Consider the following 20,829-nt stretch of genomic DNA (forward strand, 5'->3'; position numbering starts at 1 on the left):
TAAGAGGCAGTTAATGAAGCATGACACGCTATTTATCAGGAACACATGGCTAAACTTAAGTGAGGAAGAAGGCTCAACCTATGGCATGAATGCAAGCAATCACTTCCACTAGTCTGATGCTATATTGTTTACTGACTAAGGCACATACAGGAATCTTCATCATTGAAGATTCCAAGAGCAGGTTAGACAAACATCTGAAAGGGACAATCACGACGGTGCAGTATCCTTCATGAGTGGAGGGGACTGCACTTGGTGACCTCATGAGGTTCTCCTAGTTTTATGATACTACACCACGAACTGCAGCTCTTAACTCAATTCACCCCTTCTCCAAAACAACTTTGTAATTTGTTTCTAGGTTTAATTTAGTGCTAGATCACAGCATGAACTAATGTCAGCCAGGTGTGTTTACGCATAAAAAGCATTAAAATGAGTATGTGACGCAAGTGTGATGCTCTCTCCCACCAAACCAAGATCCATGGCTGGGCTTCAAGTTTAGAACTGCATGTTGTACATGAAGAAAAAACTGCGAACTAAAGGCACTGGTTATGTAAAATTTAATAAAAGCCCCAGTTATTGTTTATGTTTAAATTTTTTGTGCTTTGATCTCTGTCCCTCTGAGTCACTTTTCTTCTTGTTCCGGTTTTTATTTTTCACGTTGTGAGTTTCATAGTATCGGACCCCAACTTTCTTGGTGTGCTGCTGCCTCTCAGCTCTTCTCCTCTGCAAAGAGACAGGCACATAGTAAAACCAACACATTCCACAGAGCTCTTTGGTTTGGCTTTCATCATATTGTTCATTTTCAGGTGAAATGATCAGAAATAAATTCTTCACCATGAGCTTGAATAAGATATTGCGTATAGATTTTTCTTGCACAGATCTCAAAGTGCACAGCAAAGATGGGTAAAAGATCATCCTATTACACAACAGCAGAAATGGAGGCTTGGAGATCCAACAGGCTTGTGTAAACTTGTGGCAGAGCCCACATCAGATCACCTGGCTCCCAGTTTTATTCCCTATCAACTGCAGCAGGTTGTTTCTCATAGCAAGGCCTTGAAGGGAGATTTGATACATCAGTCATTGAAACAACTGTGTTTAAGGCCTAGAATTGCATGAATGGGGTTGATATTTATGTTAAATCTGGATGGTCCTTTCAGGCTTTACTGCAATACCCAGGAAAAAACAGCTCTAGAAGTTATAGGTGTGGCGGTGAGGACTGACCACACAATAGAACATCCATTGCCTATTGCCTTCTGAAGGCCTATTCAAGCCCCCTTCTCTCAGCGCACAGACACCTGTACTGACATCAGTAAGACAGACCATCCAGAAAGGAGACTTCACCCTTTCAACCCCCTTCTCACAGATGTAAAGCAGGCTGCTCATCTGTTTCCAGGATGCCTGGTCACTTGTGAGCACAACACTACTCTTACTGTCTGCTAGCCATGTAGACTGACCATGTAGATTACCAAGCATTGTGCATTGGTCACCCCAATTGAACACCACTTCCCAAGACCATCCCCAAAGCTTCAACATTCAGGAAGCTGAAAGGAGCCAAAGCATCCACTCCCTGCCCTCTGCAGCTCCGATTAGAGGTGGTGACACTTACCTCTTTGGATGTAAGCTTCTTGCAAGGCTTTTTACCCTCCAGGGCATCATCAACCTCCTCTTGTATTTTCCTTTTCTTTCCCTTTTTTGTGCACCCTTAAAGTAGTATTTTAAACAGTTAGAAACACCTTCCAGCAATGATCTCTGTTTGCATAGGTCAAGGCATCTGGTTCCATGCCAATCCTGCCTTTCAGCATGTGGAACAATGCCAGTGTTGAACCAGCCACATTTTAATACATATGGTCTGTTTTGTCAGCAATCTATTTGACATTTGCTATGATAAAAGCTGCTATTAAAAGGACAGACTTTTGAAGCAGCTGTGCAAGATTCAATTTAATGGGACCACCTCATGCACATCCATAACATGTCAGGGTCAAATCGCCATCTGTTGATTTGAAACCCTGACTCCTGAATAGAGTTCTCTCAGTGGCGACTGCAAAGAAAACAAGATCTTGGAAGTCATCAGCACAAGGCTCACCATGTTTCCCTGGGAAGGGAGACTGCTAGGCCATGACTATTGCCAAGCATAGGGAGTGCTATGCGAGCCATTCATCACTCCATCCAAGCCTGAAATACACCAAGACTCTTCCACCAGCCCTTAGCCCTCATTCACACGGCCAAAGGAGGCAGAACATTCACAAGCGGGACAAACCCAGTGACAGCTGACAGCACTGCAAGGAGCCCTCAAGTCACATTAACTCCTCAGCAAGTTTTAAATAGTTTTAGGGAAACTAGGGACTAGAAGTAGTTCCTGCACTAAGACCGGGAGTATCACTAGACCTTTTCTTATTACCTGTGGTCTCTGGTTCTTTGGTTTCCTCTGACTTCTGCTCAGATATTCTGAATACCTTTTCACTGAGCCCTCTGGGGATTCTGCAACAGATAAAGCAGGGAGACATTTTCATGGGATTGTATTAGTCCTATGCAGCACCATGGTATAGGTCTCTCCCGCCTATAAACAAACAGTGCCCATAGTGCCCAGCAGAAAGCCACTTTGAAATTAACAGTCTCATAACCAATTCAAACAAGGCTGCATGATACCCAAACTGTGTACAAAGTCATGGTTTTGCTGCGGCATTCTCAGCCCTCTGGGTAAGACCCACAAAGTCCATTACTGCCAGATAGCGTAGCCTGTCCAAACTTATCTGCATGCAAGAAAACAGCAAAGAAAGTAGCACAAGAGAGCAATAAAAATTATTAAAGCTCTAGAAAACATAGTTCATGAGGAAAGATTGAAAATATGAGGTGTGTTTAAGCTGGAGAAGAGGAAACTTAAGGGGGACAACAGTTTGTAACAACCTTTTAGGTGCTTTAAAAGAGAGTGATAAATTGTTCTTCTTAACTGAATACAGGACAACAAGTAATGTACTTACATAGCAGCAAGAAAAATTTAGGTTAGATTTTAGGAAAAATTTCCTTTCAGGTAATTAAACACTTGGACAAGTTACCTAGGCAGGTTGTGGAATCCCTGTCAGGTTTCTAAGAGCAGGTTAGACAAGACACCTGTCAAAGATGGTCTAGAACTCTAGATAAAACTTCATCCTGCCCTAGTTCATGGGACTGGACTAGATGGTCTATTGCGGTGCCTTCCAGTCCTGGATTACTAGGATATTATGAAGGGACTCCATTAGCAGCTCTGAGAACTGTGTTAATTCCGCCACAGATCCTAGCAGCCTAAACACCAGCAAAGCCATAAACTTCAACCATGTTCAGGAAACAGATGCTCAAATAATCTTGTCTCCAGGGCTGGTCACCTTGTGCAGTGCAAGGAGAATGAAAACATCAACCCTGGCACCAGAGAGGAATTATAGGTGGTGTCTACTGCCCCAGGAAAAACTAGTTAATCCCAGTTTAAGGAATTTTCAGGTTTAAAAACTTTTTTTAAACTGCATACTGCATTAGTTAGTTTTAGTTACACACTGAAATGGTGGTTACATAAGGCAGATTCAGAGATTACTTAGGGTTTACAAATAAAGCGTAAAACTGCAATGGATGTTATAACGATATATGTAACACTAGAAGATTTACCGGCATTACTCGGGTCCCTAACTCAGTTTTTGTTTATCTTCATTTAAATCATTGCTCTTGGGTGGGGGCTGAGGACAAGAGGATCAGTATGCAAGCTTCTCCAGGACAACCCCAGCCCTCTCTCACCACAGCAGCCAGCAATATTCCTGTATGAATGGGAATGCAGGAAGCTGCAGTCCCTCCCTTCCGCCCCAAACAAATCCCTACCTTGCTTCAAGTTATGGTAAGAGGAAGCTGAATACCAAATTCAGTGGTCCCAGGTCTTACCATTTAGGAGTTTTAGAAGAGAGAGGAAGAGAGAGAGAGAGACAGACAGACATATGGACAAATAGACTCGCTTGCTTGCTCACAAACTCTCTCAGATATATAGTAGATCATACTAAACATAGAAATGTCTGTGCTATTTGATTCAGTATTTTCCTCAAGGAAAATGTCAGGGTTTGTTTCAGTTTTCAATATCATATGCATTCCAAAAAAATATTTAGCAACTGGGTAGTTTTTCAGTAATGTCATTAGTATATTGAAACCCACCCCCCGCCCTCTTTTTTTTTTTAAACCCCTACCAGTTTCCTTGTTTAAACTGCGTTGAAACCAGAGCCCTGTCCTAAACCAGTTTTTCTGGGCAATTGCCAACCCTGCTCCCATCCCCTTTGTCATGCACAATGTTGGTGGGAGACCTCCAGATATCCCTGCAGACCTAGTTATGCCAAAACTGGGCCAGCATTATCTACCAGCCATGTCTCAGGGATGCATGCACGTCCAGGGGATACATTAAGCTACAACCACTGTCCTTACTACATCAAAGATCAAACAAGATTTCAGCGTTAACTAGGGATGTTAGAGAATAGCTGACCACTCGACTATTCACTCCCCCTGCTTGCTGCCTGAGTATAAGAGGCAGCGGGGGTGCAGGTCGGGGGGAGGGGGGGAGAGGGGAGAGAGAACAGGAGATGGTGCTGGGGAGAGCCCCTGCTGCCTCTATTAGAAGCAGGTGGGGGAGATAGGGGAGGCTGCTGCAAATTAGCCTTTGCCTGTGAAATTCAACTAAGTAAATGATTAGTTCTGAGAAAAGATTATTCAATTAAGGTGAATAGATTGCCCTACAACAGAAATCCAAACACACAGAAGCAGCTGAATAAAATGTGACTGAGTGAACCCAGTAACAGGACTGAATTCAGCCTGGTGTTTTCTCTGGTACAATTCTTCTCAAAACTGAACAGAATGCGTTACCTTACTGCTGAGAATCTCTTGGCTTTGGCTTTGTCCAGGAATTTTTTGTATTTTGCAATTTTTTCATCCAAAACTTTAATAACTGCCTTGGCGCCCTCCCTGGCACCTTCTCCACGGGCACTGGAGTCCTCTTCTAAGTTTTGTTGCTCTTCCTCCTCCTCCTCCTCCTCTCCCCCAGAAGGATCACTGTCCATTTTGTCAATATCTGAGGTATCTACAGGAACCAGGTCTTCTTCCAAGAACTCAGTTGCCACATTAATCTTCCCGAAGTTCTGCCGGACGCGAGACATGAGTTGCTTCATTTCTGTCTCTGCTTTGTTCTCCTCTTCTACTGCTTCCATGTTCAAAGCTACAGGCTCCGAGCTCTGCTCATCACTGTCAGGTTGCCTTGGCGCTGGAGCTACTTCTAAAGATGAGGGCTATAAGCAAGAGAAAGGAAGGTGAGTTGCACCCCAGGCATTTCACCCTCCAGGCAAGATCTTAACAGCCGTGACCTCATTACATTCAAATGCACTTTGACCAACATTCTGTACCAGATCATTCATGTGACCTGTCTTCCCGCCATGCTGTTGGGTAGGGACAGGCTAGGGCAGTAAACTGACTCAAAAACAATTAGTATAGTCAGATAATTTGCCTTCAGTTACCACGTCCTATAGACGGTACCCTCTCTTTTGCATATCATAGCAGTTCACATTAATCTACATTCCTCAAAAAACAAGTAGTCCTGAAAGAGTGCGCACAATTCCAGAAACTCCATCAAGGGTCTCAGGTCTATATGCTGTGACTGACTATATATGCAACCCCCTAAAGAACAGCTAGTGGTAAAAATATCTACTGTTGCTACTGATTGGCAAAAACTTGAAACAATCCAAGAGTCACTGCAATCCAAGAACTACTGAATAAGTAATTCATAGGCTATTCTTCAGATAAGGGCTTTAAAGGGCCATTTGAAATACAGTGAACTTTCAAAATGACATGGTTTTCCCAGGAAAACTCTAAGGCAAGGTGGATTGTGCACACAGCCCCTTTCATTGGTAAGAACTCAGCCTTTTGAAGCTTCATCCTGAGGAGCCCGTTGTCAATTACCTATTCCCAGATCAATGTTCCAACTCTCATAAAGAAACTAGCCAATTAGCCTGTCATAAGACAGGATTTTCAGGTCTCTCCTCCACATCCGTCTTCTCTCCTGAGCCTCCAGTCTCTCGCTCCATCTCTCAGAGCTATTCTCCGCCTCCTGCCTCCCCCTCTCTCTCAGCTATTCTCCGCCTCCTGCCGCTCTCTCTCTGTCTCTCTTTCACTTCTCCTCCCCCTCCTGCCTCTCACTCGGGGGACCGCGGAGCCCAAATGGCCGTTTGGGCTCCGCACTCCCTGTGCTGCATGGGGGGCACGGAGCCCACATGGTCGCTCCCACGTGGTAGCCTGGCTGAGCAGCGCAGAAGTCAGCCGAGCATCACAGCGGGAGGTGAAAGGGGGGCGGGGCAGTGACGTTCACAGCCAGGGGGCAGGGCCTAGAGCCGCTGTCACGCTGCACGTCACTGCCCCACCCCCCCTGCGCCTCCCGCCGTGGCACTCGGCTGACTTCTGCGCTGCTCAGCCAGGCCGCTGCGGGGGAGCAAGCGGCGCAAGTGGCCGTTTCAGCCCCGCACTCCCCATGCAGCATGGGCCACCCAGAGGGAACAGCCAGCATTTCGGCGTTACAGACTCTCAGACACTGGGCTACTTTAGAAAGAAATGACTCTCAGACCCACGGGGGTGCCTGTTCTAAGCTAATACCTGTTCAGAACTTGTGACCACAGCAAACCCCTTGGTGAGGGTTGAAGGACAAGTTACTTGCCAGAGCCCGCATGATCTCTGGTAAGGTTCTTCACATGCGTGTAGGTTATTTTATTATTTTTTGTGTTTTCTCTTTAGTGCTTTTATCTTAAGAAATAGTGTGCTTATCTAGAAAGAACTGTGTGGTAACTTAACGGTGATAAATTATGCTGTTTATAGCCTCTGCAGAGAAAAGCAGAGCAGGCCTTCTTAGGCAGCGTGACTTGGCCGGGAATTGACAATGTAGGCAAGGGAACAATACAGCCTGGAAATACCCTACTGAGGAAGGAGAGATGCAGATCCCCAGGTCAGAGAGGTGATGGCCAAAGAGGTAATTGTCTTGAATGGTTAATTACTACAAAAGTTCTAATCCTATGCACAAGTTTAAACAAACAAATTTCCAATCATCTCTTTGGAAAAAGAGAATTTATTTCCACCCATATTAAATACCAGTTAATGCTGTGAAAGTTACCAAAATGTCTGCATGTTAACCAATATAAACCATCAAAAAACGGGTCAGGACATTGCTATATTCCTACTACATGCGTTTTCTCAGGTCTATGAATTCAAAGGAGCATTACCTGAAACACTAAGGGAAAGCCATCCTTAGCTATGCTAGTGAAGCTACTAAGAATAGAATCATAGAATCCTAAAACTGGAAGGGACCTCAAGGTCATCAAATCCAGTCACTTGCCCTTATGGCAGGATCAAGCACTAGATGTCTAGATCATCCCTGACAGATGTCTGTCTATCTTGCTCTTAAATACCTCAAGTGATGGAGATTCCACAAACCCCCTAGGCAATTTATTCCTTGTTTAAACCACTCTGACAGTTAGGAAGTTTTTCCTAATGTCCAACCAAAACCTTCCTTGCTGCAATTTAAGCCCATTGCTTCTTGTCCTATCCTCAGAAGCCAATTTTTCTCCCTCCTCCTTGTAATACACTTTTAGATACTTAAAAACTGCTATCATATCCCCTCTCAGTCTTCTCTTTTCCAAACTATACAAGCCCAATTCTTTCGGTCTTCCCTCATAGATCATGTTTTCTAGACCTTTAATAATTTTTGTTACTCTTCTGTGGACCTTTTCCAGTTTGTCCACATCTTTCTTGAAATGTGGTGCCCAGAACTGGACACAATATTCCAAGTGAGGCCTAATCAGTGCAGAGTAGAGCAGTGAGAGTAGACTTCTCATGTCTTGTTCACAACACTCCTGTTAATGCATCCCAGAATCATGTTTGCTTTTTTTGCAACAGTGTCACATTTGTCTCATATTTAGCTTCTGGTCCACTATGACCCCTAAATCCCTTTCATCAGTACTCCTTCCTAGACAGTCACTTCTTATTCTGTATGTGTGAAACAGCATGCAAAAGGGAAATGGGTTACCTTGTCTGCAGGAATAGAAGTGTTCTCACCTGAGGACCTGGTTCTGCATTCGGTGGTTTAACGAAGAATGGTATACGGCCTCTCTGCCAGTCATTAAGGACCATTTTGCTCACGGTCTGCATGTCAGGTTCTCCACCCTGGAACAGCACAGAAATGATTTGTGTCTGCTCTCGCTATGGGAAAAGGTAACCTCTTCCACATCACCTCAAAGTAACTTGGTGATTTGAATTCCCAATGAAGAATATGGGATTTTACATGAACACTCACTACTCACACATGGTTACACAGAGCTGTAAAGATTCAGTGTTTTAATCTGGCTCACCTTTAACAGTTTTCCAGTCCTGAAGGCTAGTTTCTCAAGGAAATCCTCTGCATTTTTCCAGGTATCAATTTTGTATGTCTTGCTGATGTACTCTGGCTTTGCTCTTTCAAGCACTGCACTAATATGGTCTTCTGGGCTTCTTATTTTTTCAACTTGAACCTAAGAACGAGGGAGAAACAAAGGGCCAGCCCCTGTGAGCATCCCTGTAGGTCAGACCAAATTCAAAGTCTCAGATGCTCTGGGCAAGCACAATTGTGAACTGATTTCAGCCCCAGTAGCTCCTCTCCAACTTCCTCCTGCCATCTACAGTGGAAACTCTTCGAGCTTGATTTTAAAAGGAAAAGTGGCAATTTTTTACACTCCATTACTGCAGAAATTCTACTAAGTCCCAAGCAATGCAGAGATTCTAATGAAAGATCAAACACGTGCCACAGATGTATCACGCTGGTTCAAATGCATAAAACTGCTCTTTACTCTGCACATAAACTAAGATATCACATGTGCATACTGCTTGAGCTCCTAGAACTCTACGCCATCCTACGGTCGGACCAAACAGCATGGTTCCTGCCTCATCCCCTTTCTGAAGTCTGCTATGTGTACAAATCGCAAGCTACCCCTGGAGTGAGTGAAATCAGCATTCACGTCTTTTCAGCTGGATCAATAGCAGGATAACACAGGCCTTCCCAGCATTGTCTGCAGACACTCACCACTCCCTTCAGCACAATGTCAGTTTCTGTGTCTCCCGATGGGTAAACTACACCCGGGCAGTCGATGAGGAAAATCCGCCGCATCAAAGTGATGTACTGCCAGACCTGAAAGAGATCAAAGCTTCTCCTGCTTTACCCTCCTTCACAAGCAGCCTCAAATTCTGCATTGTCAAGGTATGAAGCTTCCCTTAAAACAGGCATAGCTGCTGTGTATGTGCAGCTCATGCACCTGAGGGACAGACACGCACAGCTAAGGACACGTGGCCTGCTATTGCTCATCCCCAGGAAGCTGCGCACTATGTGGAAGTCCTACCTTTGTTTCACCTGCAATGGGGGCCACATTGCAGACCTTCTTGGATCGTAATGTATTAATCACTGAGCTCTTGCCAACATTTGGGTAGCCAATGAAGCCCACACTGATCTGTTTCTTGTCCATGTGCAACTGTTAAGAAAGTACACATATTTACAAACGCCTTGTGTAGGAAAAACGTGGTTGTTATTAAAATTCCAAAACATGGATTCTCAGCAATTGATTTTAGAAATGGAAAGCAAATACAGTCCCAAAGCAGACCTGAGCACAAGGACCAGGAAGAGGGTCCCCCTAATAAGAGAAATGTATCACAGCTAACAGGCCTTCAAAGAACTCACTTCAAGGAAACAGTCCATAACCCTTGCTTGAAGAGTAAGAAATGAATCATTTGCATTTTCAGCTGTTGAAAAGCTACTCACTGATGTCTTAAGTTACTGATTTGCAAGGCATAAATGAGCCTCAAGTATATTCTTCCCCTCAACAGCTATGTCTACACTGCCCGTTTTGCGCAAATATGCAAATGAGGTAAAGCATGGAATATTGCCACGCATCATTTGCATAATTAATGAGGGTCCATTTTTGCACAAGAGCCGTTCTTCCTGAAAAAAAAAAAAAGTGTGGATGAACGGCTCTTGTGCAAGAAAGGGTTTTTGTGCCAAAACGGAGCCTCAGTAATTATGCAAATGAGGTGCGGCGATATTCCACACTCTGCCTCATTTGCCTATTTTTTGTGCAAAACGGGGGCAGTGTAGACATAGGAATACATGAATATGTTGGCTAAGTAGTATTAATGGGAGTTTATTGAATGCCCTAGAGATAACACCCTCTGGCTAGTAGGTATCTGGGTCAGACAAGGTTTTGAGCCTGCCTGGGTTGTGCTGTACAATTCTCAATATTCCTAACAGAGAGCACGCACATTCCAATCACTCCTCAAATGAGGGCTCTTGACACCTACCGATATGGATAGCTCAGTGTCTAGGCTGCTACAGAAAGACGTTTTCCACCCTGAAGCCAAGAGGGAAAAAAAAACAAAACAAAAAAAAACAAAACCCTGTTACGTACCTTTCCAAACTGCCGTAACAGTTGTATGAAGGCTCCTTTGCCAAAGGGATTTGTGAGACTAGCGTGGAAAGCAAGTGTCGGGTAATCCTGGGAGAGGACTGCAACCCAGCGTTTCTAGAGAGAAAGCACACAGATGAGCGAGGAGGCTTGTGCTACAGACCCAGAGAAGCAACAAGCTTATTTGTGGTAAAGTGCAGCGATTTAGCTTGATCACACAACTGGGTTTTAAACAATCTTCTAGGAATTTAAAGATCTTTTAATTGTTTTCTCAAATCCTACAGCAAATGCTTTAACTTCCATTTTATACATTCATGACAATTCTCCAAAAATGTTTCATTGCTAGCTAAACCCAATTAGCTGATTAACTAGCTCTTAAGAGGGCTAACATTTAGCATGAGAGGGGAAAACCAGAACGGTTACAACCAGTTAGAGGTAGTGGAGTTTGCGGCTGGTAACTTGATCAGCTAAATACAACTTGGGTGTATTTGCAGTGTAACTGTTACTTCCATGGCAGGAAGTCCCAGAGGAGAAGCTCCCACTGACCAGTTACATCGTACCTGGTTTGACAACAGTAGCATAAGGACCGGCACGTGAATGAGAGCAGAGGCTACAAAAAACCCCAAAGAAAATCCAAGGCACTGCAGGAAGGACAGTACTTACGGTGGCCCAAGTAGGGACAAGGTCACATTTGTTCAAGACAAAAATGAGATGTTTCCATGGTTTCTCCTTTTTGAGATAAGATTCGACATGTGGAGAACGAGTGCCTACAGGATCTCTAGCATCAAGAACTTGCACAATAACATCAGACGAATCAATCACCTGAAAATCCATGGAGAGAGAGAGAGAGAAGTTTGGACCTTCAGGCTGAAAGCTAATGCAGCACTTGGGGGAAATGGCCAAGCTAAAAACCTTATGATTTCCCTTGCTCCATGTGCAATTCACACGATCTCTTTGGTTAGTCAAACTAACATCCAAGGTGTTTACTTTTCCCACTGAAACCTTGGCTGATATTGAAATTGTTCTGTATGTACAGACTGCCATGTGCTTCCTGTGCACAAGGATGATGTTGTGGCAGTTTGGCTGCAAACACTTCAAGGAAAGGCTCTAATTAATTACCTTATTAGACAGAATCAAAATGATGCTGCATAAAACTAGAAGAGTCACTTTGATTTTGTAAAATTCACACTCAAGCGTGGCACATAGGCCATACGATCAAGTTCCTTTACTGGCACTGTTTTCATCAATCAAGTTGAAGAGCAATCGTTTAACAGCAGAGGCACTAGTAAAAACTTGAATGGAGTACAAACTAGAGATGTTAAATTTAGATTAATTGGCTAATCCAATATTCAATGCAATTTGCATCGACTATTCAATCAGTCGATGAGGGCGCCTCTGTCTTCAAGGATAGCAACAGCCCGAGGCGCAAGAGTTGCGGGAGTACAGGGCAAGTCAAGCAGTCCCCCACTGGCCCCATGCTCCCTGAGGCATTTCAAAGCAGCTGGCCCTGTGCTGCACGTTGTGTTTCAAAGCAGCAATGCTGTGTGAAGCCCAGGGTCTGGCCCCAGGCTCCTCACAGCGCTGCCACTTTGAAGCATGTCTGATAAAGGCAGCAAAGGGGGTGGGGAAGTGACTAGTGTGTCGACTATCGAATAAGCATTTATGGGATAGTCGACTAGTCACTCGCATCCCTAGTACAAATGCAGTTCAAATGCAAATTTCAAAATCCCTGCTGCCATTTTATAGATGAACATGATGCAATAAATAAATAAATGAATAAAATTTCTTGCATCAATATTAACACACAAGAAACAAGTGGAAACCTGCAGTCAAGTCAGCTAATTACCTTCAGCAGGGAGCAGAAATTTTATGGCTTGATTCAGGCCAAGTGAACTTGTCTCACACCTATTTTTGCATTTTTGGCACCCATTTAATTGAAATCTGTTCAGGTTGCCTTTTCAGTCTCAGCACCTTTACAAGATCTCTCTGAGGAGAGGAGGCTGTATGAGTTATAAGCTGCATTCACAACCTCAGAGCAAGAAGCAGATGAGCAACGTCACATTAGTTTAACAGTCACTAGGAGATCTCAGAGGGGCAGCCGTGTTAGTCTGTAACTTAAAAACAAGGAGCAATCCTGTGGTACCTAAGGGTATATCTACACAACAGCATTGTTTTGGAGCAACGGACAGTATTCCAAAATAACAGTGTGCATTTATACTACAAGCCTTTATTTCAAAATAATGTCAAGCTGGAGGACTTCTTATTCCGACTTATGGTAACCCTTATTTGATGAGGAGTGAAGGAAGTCTAACGAAGAGTGTTCTTCCATCAACTTCCTGCAGCGTAGACAGAGCCAAACGCTGAGTTAAGTTACTTTGACTTCGGCAATGCAATTAACGTAGCTGAAGTTGCAAATCTTAACTTGACTTTGCCCTGTAGTATAGACATACCCTTGGAGACTAACCAAAATATATAGAATTATGAACTTCATCAGATGAATTGGAGTAGAAATAACAGAAATCAAGATTTTTTAAAATATATGTATGTACACACACACAGAGCAGAAGTACCTGTCAATTTTAGGACCCGTTTTAATGAGGCTAATTAAATGGACTGGAAGTGTCCCACACATAACTTTAAGAGGATAAACATCTGGTCCTGATATAGATGTAGCCATGGCTCTTTCCCATTCCTCTTACAGTGTGATTAGTGGGATTCAGAGGGAGCTGAAGAGCAGAGCTTTCTAAACTCTGCCAGAACACTGGAATTTGATGTTTTAGCCTCAACAAACTTGACACCATCTGAATGGTTTATCTTTGGTGAACACTCAAGAAAGGTTTCGTCTTACCCCTGACTTGGTTATGTGCTTATGAGATCTGTCTCTCTATGGTAGGAATTCAAGTAAATAAAGACTGTGGGGATCTCTATCCTCTCCCATTTTTCCCAGGTTCTAGCTGCTGTTGCACAGCGGTCCCAGATGTCGTGATTAAGAGGGGTCATGTGGCAAATGAAACAGGCTGATGAGAGAGCAGGCACACAATCAACTTATCTGCCACCCTTCCTTCTAAGGGAAACGATCACTTATGTTATGGCTCCAGTGAGTTTCAACCATGGGAATGCCAGGGAAGTAGGGATGTTAGGTATTGGGCAATTGAATAGAATTCACACAGTCACTTGACTATCAGAGGCAGCAGCATGGGGTGCCAGGTGGGAGCTGGTCTGCAAGGAGAGCTAGTTTGAAAAAACAGCTCCCATGCAGACAGAGGCCGCCGCCACCCTGCGCTGCTGCTGCCTCTGATACAGAGGCAGAAGCGAGGGGTGGCAGCAGCCCCTGTCCGGGGGGGGTCCGAGCTCCCTGCGTCTGAGGCTGCTCTGCCTCCCACGGAACAGCCTCTGTCTGAGGGGAACTCAGACTCACCATGGACAGGGGCTGCTGCCAGGGACCAGCTTCTATCTGCAGCAGGCCCAGGTTCATTGCAGACAGAGGCTGCTCCATGGGAGGTGGAGCAGCCTCTGTTCTACAGCAAGCTCAGGCCCGCTGGACAGAGGCTGCTTCATGGCAGCCTCACCTACCCTGCCCCTGTTCCCCCTGCTGCTGCCTCTGAAAGAGGCAGCAGTACAGGAGATGGGAGGCAGCACTGGCTCCTGCTTCCCCACTCTCCACATTGCTGCCTCTGATACGCCTAGGCTTATCGGTTAATCATATATTTTACTACATGTCAACATCCCTACGTGGGAGGGGGTGTACAGCAACATTCATGTCATCCTACCCATCAGTGCCTGGGTTGGGGAAGTTAATGATCCACCCAGCACACCAAATTTGGTGATTAATTCTGGCCACATGCCACCTGAGGCATGTTGTACATATGCTATGAAGAAGTCCATACTTGGTTTTTACCATCCAGCTCCATCAACAAAGGGTCTTCACAAAGCCATCCCAATCACTGTTCTGTAGAGCTACTAGTTTGCACAGGCATGTGTACTGCTGCACTGGGCTGGGTGATAGCAAATTTAACATCTGTCTCAGCGTCTGCACTTACTTTGTAAAGCTCACCCCAGATTCTTTTGGACTGTCCCTTCTTGTAGATCTCCTCACGTGCTTCATCTCTAAGAAGTGGATTATCAAACATACGTCAGCAGCTGAAATACCTGGATGATACATTCTCTGACATCATCTACACATGCAGGAGATGAGGCCAAAGTGAAAAATACTTGGGTTTTAGACTGTCCTGATCAGCCTAGGAATATGCAGAAAGAATACTTTTAAAGAGGTTACAAACGGATATGCCTTTTTATGTGCCTGTATTTGTGCACTTACTGGACTCCTATTACTCTCACGACACCATTGGTGGATATTCAAAGATGCTACATCATAAGTTATACTTGTAAGTAGAATGGTTACATGCACACAGAAGCAACCACTAGGGTAACTATGCAAGCAAAGAGACAACAAGAGAAAAAATCCAAGTCAAATATCGACCATGATGGACACTTTAAATAGTCTAAGTTCTCCTCAGCCTCTTGTATTCTGTAGCTTCTGCCCCTCCCCTCCAAAAAAGTGTGTAATACTAGGAGCACAGTGGACACTTTCAAGGGTAAAGCTAAGTTGCTCTGTCCTTTTTACCTTACTCCAGTATCTTCCATCACCAGGTCTCGGTCCTTGCCCTGGTCGTAGGTCCCTACAGAGGCCTCAGCATTCTCCAGCAGAGACTGCACATCATTTACAGAAAGATTAGGTCTTTTCCTTTGCGATTTGGGGCCAAAGGTCGTTTCAAAAGCTTCTGTGTCAAGAATGTGGACTTTGGAATTCTGAGGGAAGATAGGTTGGCAAAAAGGAATAAAAACATGCCTTAACATTGCCATGGCTCAAAACATACAACATACTACAGCTGAGTTACGTTCCAAAGAGCCTGTCACAACAAGAGTTGTATGCATTTTCCGTGTGAGTCTTGAGTTTTTCTTAACTCCCTTTGAGAAATACGAGAATAAATATTTTAATAAAAAGCAAAGCAAACAAATTGTGTTACACTTGCCAAAGAACTGTGTTTTAGTTCTTTTATCATAAACTTAGTCAAATATGTTTAAGACTACAAGGATGAAAATTAAACTGTTATCTTTGATCAGTCCTTTGTTTTTCTAACAAGTGCACAAATCTCGCCAAATTCACAGATTCTGTCAAGAATAATCATGCTCAAATTCATAGTTTTATTTTAGACCAACTACAAATGCCAATATTTTCTTGGAAATGAATCTACTTCATGGCTGAAAAGAATCACTCATTTTCAATGTGCATTTTAGTTTCAGATAACATTTCCCTTAATTTAGGTAAAATTTTTTATTAGATGCACATGTAAAGTCTTTATATGAAAAACTCTAGCAAGAATCCAAAATAATGGATAAGAGAAACTTAATCCTAACTAAAACTTGATGTGCCTGAGAGAAAGTTATATGCACAAGAATTTTTGACTCAGAATAAAAAGACTCTAATTTGAGTTAGGCTCTAACATGCAACAGGAGGAAGAAGGGTGAGACCAGCACCCTCAAGAACTCATCCTCAGGTTCTCTTTTGCCATCACAAGCACTAGAACCAGAGACAGTATGGGAACATGCTGCCACAGCCATCCTACCCTGTGGCATTTTAACATTAACTGTTTTAAGGCAAATTTCCTTCCAAAAGAGATAAGTCCCAATGGGTAATACAGACCTTCTTATTGGTTACAAGCAGCTAATACACTTGTTTCATTTCATTCATATTTATTGTACAAATCTTCCCAATCCCTAGGAAATATTCTAGTGCAGTAACCCACTCGAAGTACTGCTAGCACCAGCCTGAGTTCACAGCACTGTAACCCACCAAGAATATTCAAGGGCAAAGAAGCAGCCCAACAAGAACCTAGCCCCAGGCCTTCTCGTGTCGAACAGGGAACCAAACTCTTACCAATCACCGAACCAAGAAGCCCAGCAATACAACCACCTTTGCCTGCTCATAAGCAGGAGCCCAAAGCTGCATTTAACCTGAAATCCAGAATATGGGGTATTGATTTACTCTCTATTGCTGACTGAATATGAGGCAATATCTGTGCCTTAATGTCTATTTTGTGCTAGGAGGGAAGTTATTTGAACTTGTTTGATTAGTGTGTCTGGTTTCTGCTAACAGAAACACTACTAGTAACTACTCTGCGAGGGTATGTCTACAGTACCACCCTAGTTCGAACTAAGGTGGTTAATGTAGGCAACCGAAGTTGCAAATGAAGCCCGGGATTTAAATATTCATTTGCATCTTACCAGGCGCCGCCATTTTTAAAGCCCCGGTAGTTCGGACTCCGTGCCCGCGGCTACACGCGGAACGGAGTAGGTAGTTTGGATTAGGCTCTCTAATCCGAACTACCGTTACTCCTCGTATCCCGGGCTTCATTTGCAACTTCGGTTGCCTACATTAACCACCCTAGTTCGAACTAGGGTGGTACTGTAGACATACCCCAAGGCATGTGAAAAGTGCCCCACCAATTTCGCTGGTAAATATCAGAAGTGGCATGGCACAGCCAGTTCTGAGAAAAGTGGTGATAAGGACTTGGAGTAACCAATACCTTATTAGACAAGAGGGCATCTTGCTAGTAAAATTTACACCCTCGAACATGCTAGATCTGTATTCTGTTAAATACATTTATTTTGCTTTCCTCTGTTCAAAAAGCCAAGTGCAGTGTATTAAGCAGAGCTGTGAGCTATAGTGTAACTGGTAAACTAGAGAGTAGTGTTCCTTTGGGAACAGAGGATCTGGGAATTCTGCGAGTGTTCAGTAGATTAGGGGCTAGGAACTCCAGAGGGACACCAACAGGACTCAAGAACGTGAGCACATCTATGCACACATGTGAGCACATCTCTTTGCAGGTTTGCAATAGACTGAGAGGCTGTGGCTGATGAAGTCAGGGAGCTGACCCCGGCAGGCAGACAAGACTCTCTCACGTTAAGAACAGGTGGTAATGAGGTGCCTCACTGAAACAAGTATTCTTGGGGAGCGGCACGTCCTCAGCTCAAAGTACAGACATACCTGAAATCAACATCAACACTTTCTGCAGCACTCTGTACTTTCCCACCCAAATACTGATAGCAAGATACACTGCTTAGCTTAGGGGTGGGGAACCTTTTTTGGGCTGCTGACCCACAAAAAAAACCAAACAAATAAATAAATCAGTCGGGAGCCGCACACAAGTGAAAAAAAACAACAACATACCGACAAAATAAAAAACCAAACCCTCACTGATGTGGCACTTGACTGAGAAGGAGAAAGACAGTTCCCACATTCTCCTTGAACACCAGAACCTTGGGGGGCCCAGGCTAGTAGTTTTTGCCTGCTCCACCCCCATGGGGGGATGGTGGGAAGGCTGGAGCACCAGCGTGGGCTCCCCAATGCTGAGGGAAGGAGGGAGCCCCCGCATTCAGCCCCCAGGTTTTAGGTTTCCCATCCCTGGCTTAGCTTATGACAGCCCGAGAGAGTAAGCTGCTAGGAAACCTCAGATCACTGAGATTCCTTCAGGCTGACACAATGGTACCAGCAGGCACCCAAAGAACTGCATCCATCTTTCCTCCACCAGAGAAGAGACCTTGATACAGACTGGGGGAGACAAGTTTGCCACCATAGGACACCACACAGCTCTGCACCAACTGAACAAATGCAATACGGCCACTCATAGATAATACTCCAGAAAACAAACCTAGGAATTAAGGCTCCTGCCCAGAACCATCTTAAGAGGTCTTTTGTGTGAGGAGATGCACAATACTCACATGAGGTGTAATTCGATCATGGAGAAGTGACATCGGCAGCTTGCTTTGCTTCATGACCACTTTGTATGGATCCTTCATAACAGTCTCCATTTCCTCTTGGAATTTCTGCAGGGATGACTGCTTGATCACACGAGTATTTCCTGGTATGGAAAAATAAACTTTGCACCTTCACATGTTCCCACACTGGGCAGAAAGCACATGCAAACCTAGTGTTTTTAGACTTCTTTTAGGAGTCAGAGTTGGGAACCCATGCTCTGAAAACGAGTCCTCTTTAAGGCATCTCATGTTGGGCCCCCAAAAATCAACCACCACATTAGAATCTTTTGGCTAGTGGATTTTGTTCCCCAAGTAACAGGGTCATACTATCCACATCATCCTTAGAATACCTAAATTACTATTATTTAAACCTTGCTGAATTGTGAGATAGAAACACTCACCAAACCATTTAATATTTGGTTCCACTCTTGCCACTGTTCCTGGTGCCACTGTGGACTGGTACTGCAAAGGCCTAATCACTTTACCACGATTGTTTCTAAGAATGAAAAACGAGAGCTTGTGTAAACACATAAGCAGCAGAGCCACACAGCAAGGGTCATAGTTCACGCCTTCCAATACAAAATCCACGTGATGGTCTGTCTGAACGAAAGGCCCTAAGGAAACAGATGCTGTATACAAAAGGGCACTTTTGCCGGCAACAGTACTGTTTGGAATGGCAAAATAATCTTTATAACTGAGACAACAGAAGAATTTAGGTCAAGCAGCATGTTCTCACCCAGACTGGAATTTCACCAGGATGCCGGGGTTATTCTTGCAAATATGCCACAGGGCCCTGTGTGACCAGGATATCAGTTTGCCATCCATGTACTGACCAGGACCAAATCTGTTCAGTTTATGGAGAAAACATATGACCTCTGGCTTTAGGGCAGCCAGTTTTACTGCACAAGGCATATTTGGAGGGAGCCGTTATGTCTGGCAGCATGTGCCAGTGTCAATGGAACAAGCGCACACAAACATTTGCTCCCGCAATGAACCTTTCCTCCCACATAAAGTCTATCAATACCAGTGAACAGCTGGAAACAATAACTGCCTATGGCTCATAATCAGATTAGGAGATGTCTGGGTTACCCAGGCAGGAGACAAGAATAAGAATTATCAATGAGTCTTTATTGGCATGCCAAGATATACAAGTGCTGCCAAGCCCCATGAGGTTAGGGTGGTGAGTTGGGAACCATCTAAGAGACCTGCTGGAGAGTCACTCCTGCTCCACTGGTGCAGGAAAGCGGTGGTTCTTCAGAGCACAGGTCTGTCTGTGTACCTGAGGGTCTTGACTCAAGGCTGCCACCTCGAAAGTTTTTATTCTGGGTTCAAATGCACAGGCAGGATGGGGACGCTAGAATTCCCATTGTCCTGGCTCCACTGCAGTGGCCACCCACTGGAGATACTCAGCTGGCCCACCAGGACAGCTGCCAGCCTCACCTGCGCTCCTTCTGCCGGTACATGTTCAGCCGCCGGATGGTCGCCCTGTCCCGCACATTGTGGCCCCCAGCGCCCAGCACCCGATCTAGGGAAGCAGGGCAGAGTCAGTGGACAGTGAAAGGTCTCACTGGGGGGGAATGGGCCAGGGTGAGGGTCTGGGGGAGGAAAGAAGGTGGTAGCACTATGGGAGGGGGCGGATGAGAGTTGTGGCACTATTGGGGCGTGCAAGGGGTAGGGTTGCAGTGCTGTCGTGAAGGGAGGGGCGAGGACTGTGGGGGAGGGTTGTGGTGTGGGGGGAAGAAGGGGACGGGGTGGAGGCGACAGCTGGGGGGGGAGAAGAGAGGACAAGACACGGGCGGAGGGCACTGCCAGGGGGGAGGGCAGGAGACCGCCACAGGAGGCAGCACTGGAGGAGGGGGGGGAAAGGAGATGGGACGGGGGCGGAGGGCGCCGCCGGGGGGGGGGGGGAGAAGAGGGGACGGGACGGGGGCGGAGGGCGCCGCCGGGGGGGGGGAAGAGGGGACGGGACGGGGGCGGAGGGCGCCGCCGGGGGGGGGGAAGAGGGGACGGGACGGGGGCGGAGGGCGCCGCCGGGGGGGGGGAAGAGGGGACGGGACGGGGGCGGAGGGCGCCGCCGGGGGGGGGGAAGAGGGGACGGGACGGGGGCGGAGGGCGCCGCCGGGGGGGGGGAGGGGAGGAGACGGGACGGGGGCGGAGGGCGCCGCCGGGGGGGGGGAAGAGGGGACGGGACGGGGGCGCCGCCGGGGGGAGGCGGTACCGGGGTTGGTGCTGGCGCGGGACGGGTTGATGCTGCTCCGGCCCTTGTAGCGGGGCTTCACCATCCTGAGGCCGGTGTCTGGCCGGGGCGAGGGAGGGGCACGAGCGCGGTGTCTCGGACCGGGCGCTCTCGCGTCTCTCGCCGGCGGCCCCACGCGCGCGGGCAAAGCCGGAAGCGGCCCCACGAGCACTTCCGGCGGCGAGCGGGACGTGTTTCCGCCGGCTCTTAGGCCCAACCTCGGCTCCCGGTCACCTTGGCAGCCGCGGCCCCGAACAGCGCGGGGGGCGGGATACTGCAGCGTGACGTCACCGCGGGCCGTGGTCACACGGGCTCATGACA

General features: G+C 45.9%; 1 protein-coding gene across 1 annotated transcript; it reads right to left on the reverse strand.

Annotated features, from left to right (window-relative positions):
- Window positions 1–538: 538 nt before the first annotated feature.
- On the reverse strand, window positions 539–20,706 carry GNL2 (G protein nucleolar 2). Its single transcript, XM_075908891.1, has 16 exons — window positions 20,491–20,706; window positions 19,713–19,797; window positions 18,674–18,768; window positions 18,237–18,376; window positions 15,079–15,263; window positions 14,495–14,561; window positions 11,118–11,276; window positions 10,458–10,571; window positions 9,399–9,527; window positions 9,086–9,190; window positions 8,379–8,537; window positions 8,086–8,193; window positions 4,861–5,279; window positions 2,396–2,475; window positions 1,604–1,698; window positions 539–720 (listed from the first exon to the last, which is right to left on the reverse strand). The coding sequence occupies exons 1-16, from the start codon at window positions 20,552–20,554 to the stop codon at window positions 571–573; spliced, it is 2,154 nt and encodes a 717-aa protein (XP_075765006.1). The 5' UTR covers window positions 20,555–20,706; the 3' UTR covers window positions 539–570.
- Window positions 20,707–20,829: the final 123 nt, after the last annotated feature.

This window comes from Pelodiscus sinensis, chromosome 25 (genome assembly GCF_049634645.1).
Source record: "Pelodiscus sinensis isolate JC-2024 chromosome 25, ASM4963464v1, whole genome shotgun sequence".
Classification (NCBI taxonomy): domain Eukaryota; kingdom Metazoa; phylum Chordata; order Testudines; family Trionychidae; genus Pelodiscus; species Pelodiscus sinensis.

Excerpts from the sequence above, each read along its gene's own strand:
- GNL2 (XM_075908891.1), bottom strand. The coding sequence starts at position 20,554 with ATGGTGAAGCCCCGCTACAAGGGCCGGAGCAGCATCAACCCGTCCCGC. Across the intron at positions 5,280-8,085 it reads ATGCAGAACCAGGTCCTCAG|CCCTCATCTTTAGAAGTAGC; the intron begins GTGAGAACACTT and ends TCTTGCTTATAG. Across the intron at positions 2,476-4,860 it reads AAGAGATTCTCAGCAGTAAG|AATCCCCAGAGGGCTCAGTG; the intron begins GTAACGCATTCT and ends TATCTGTTGCAG.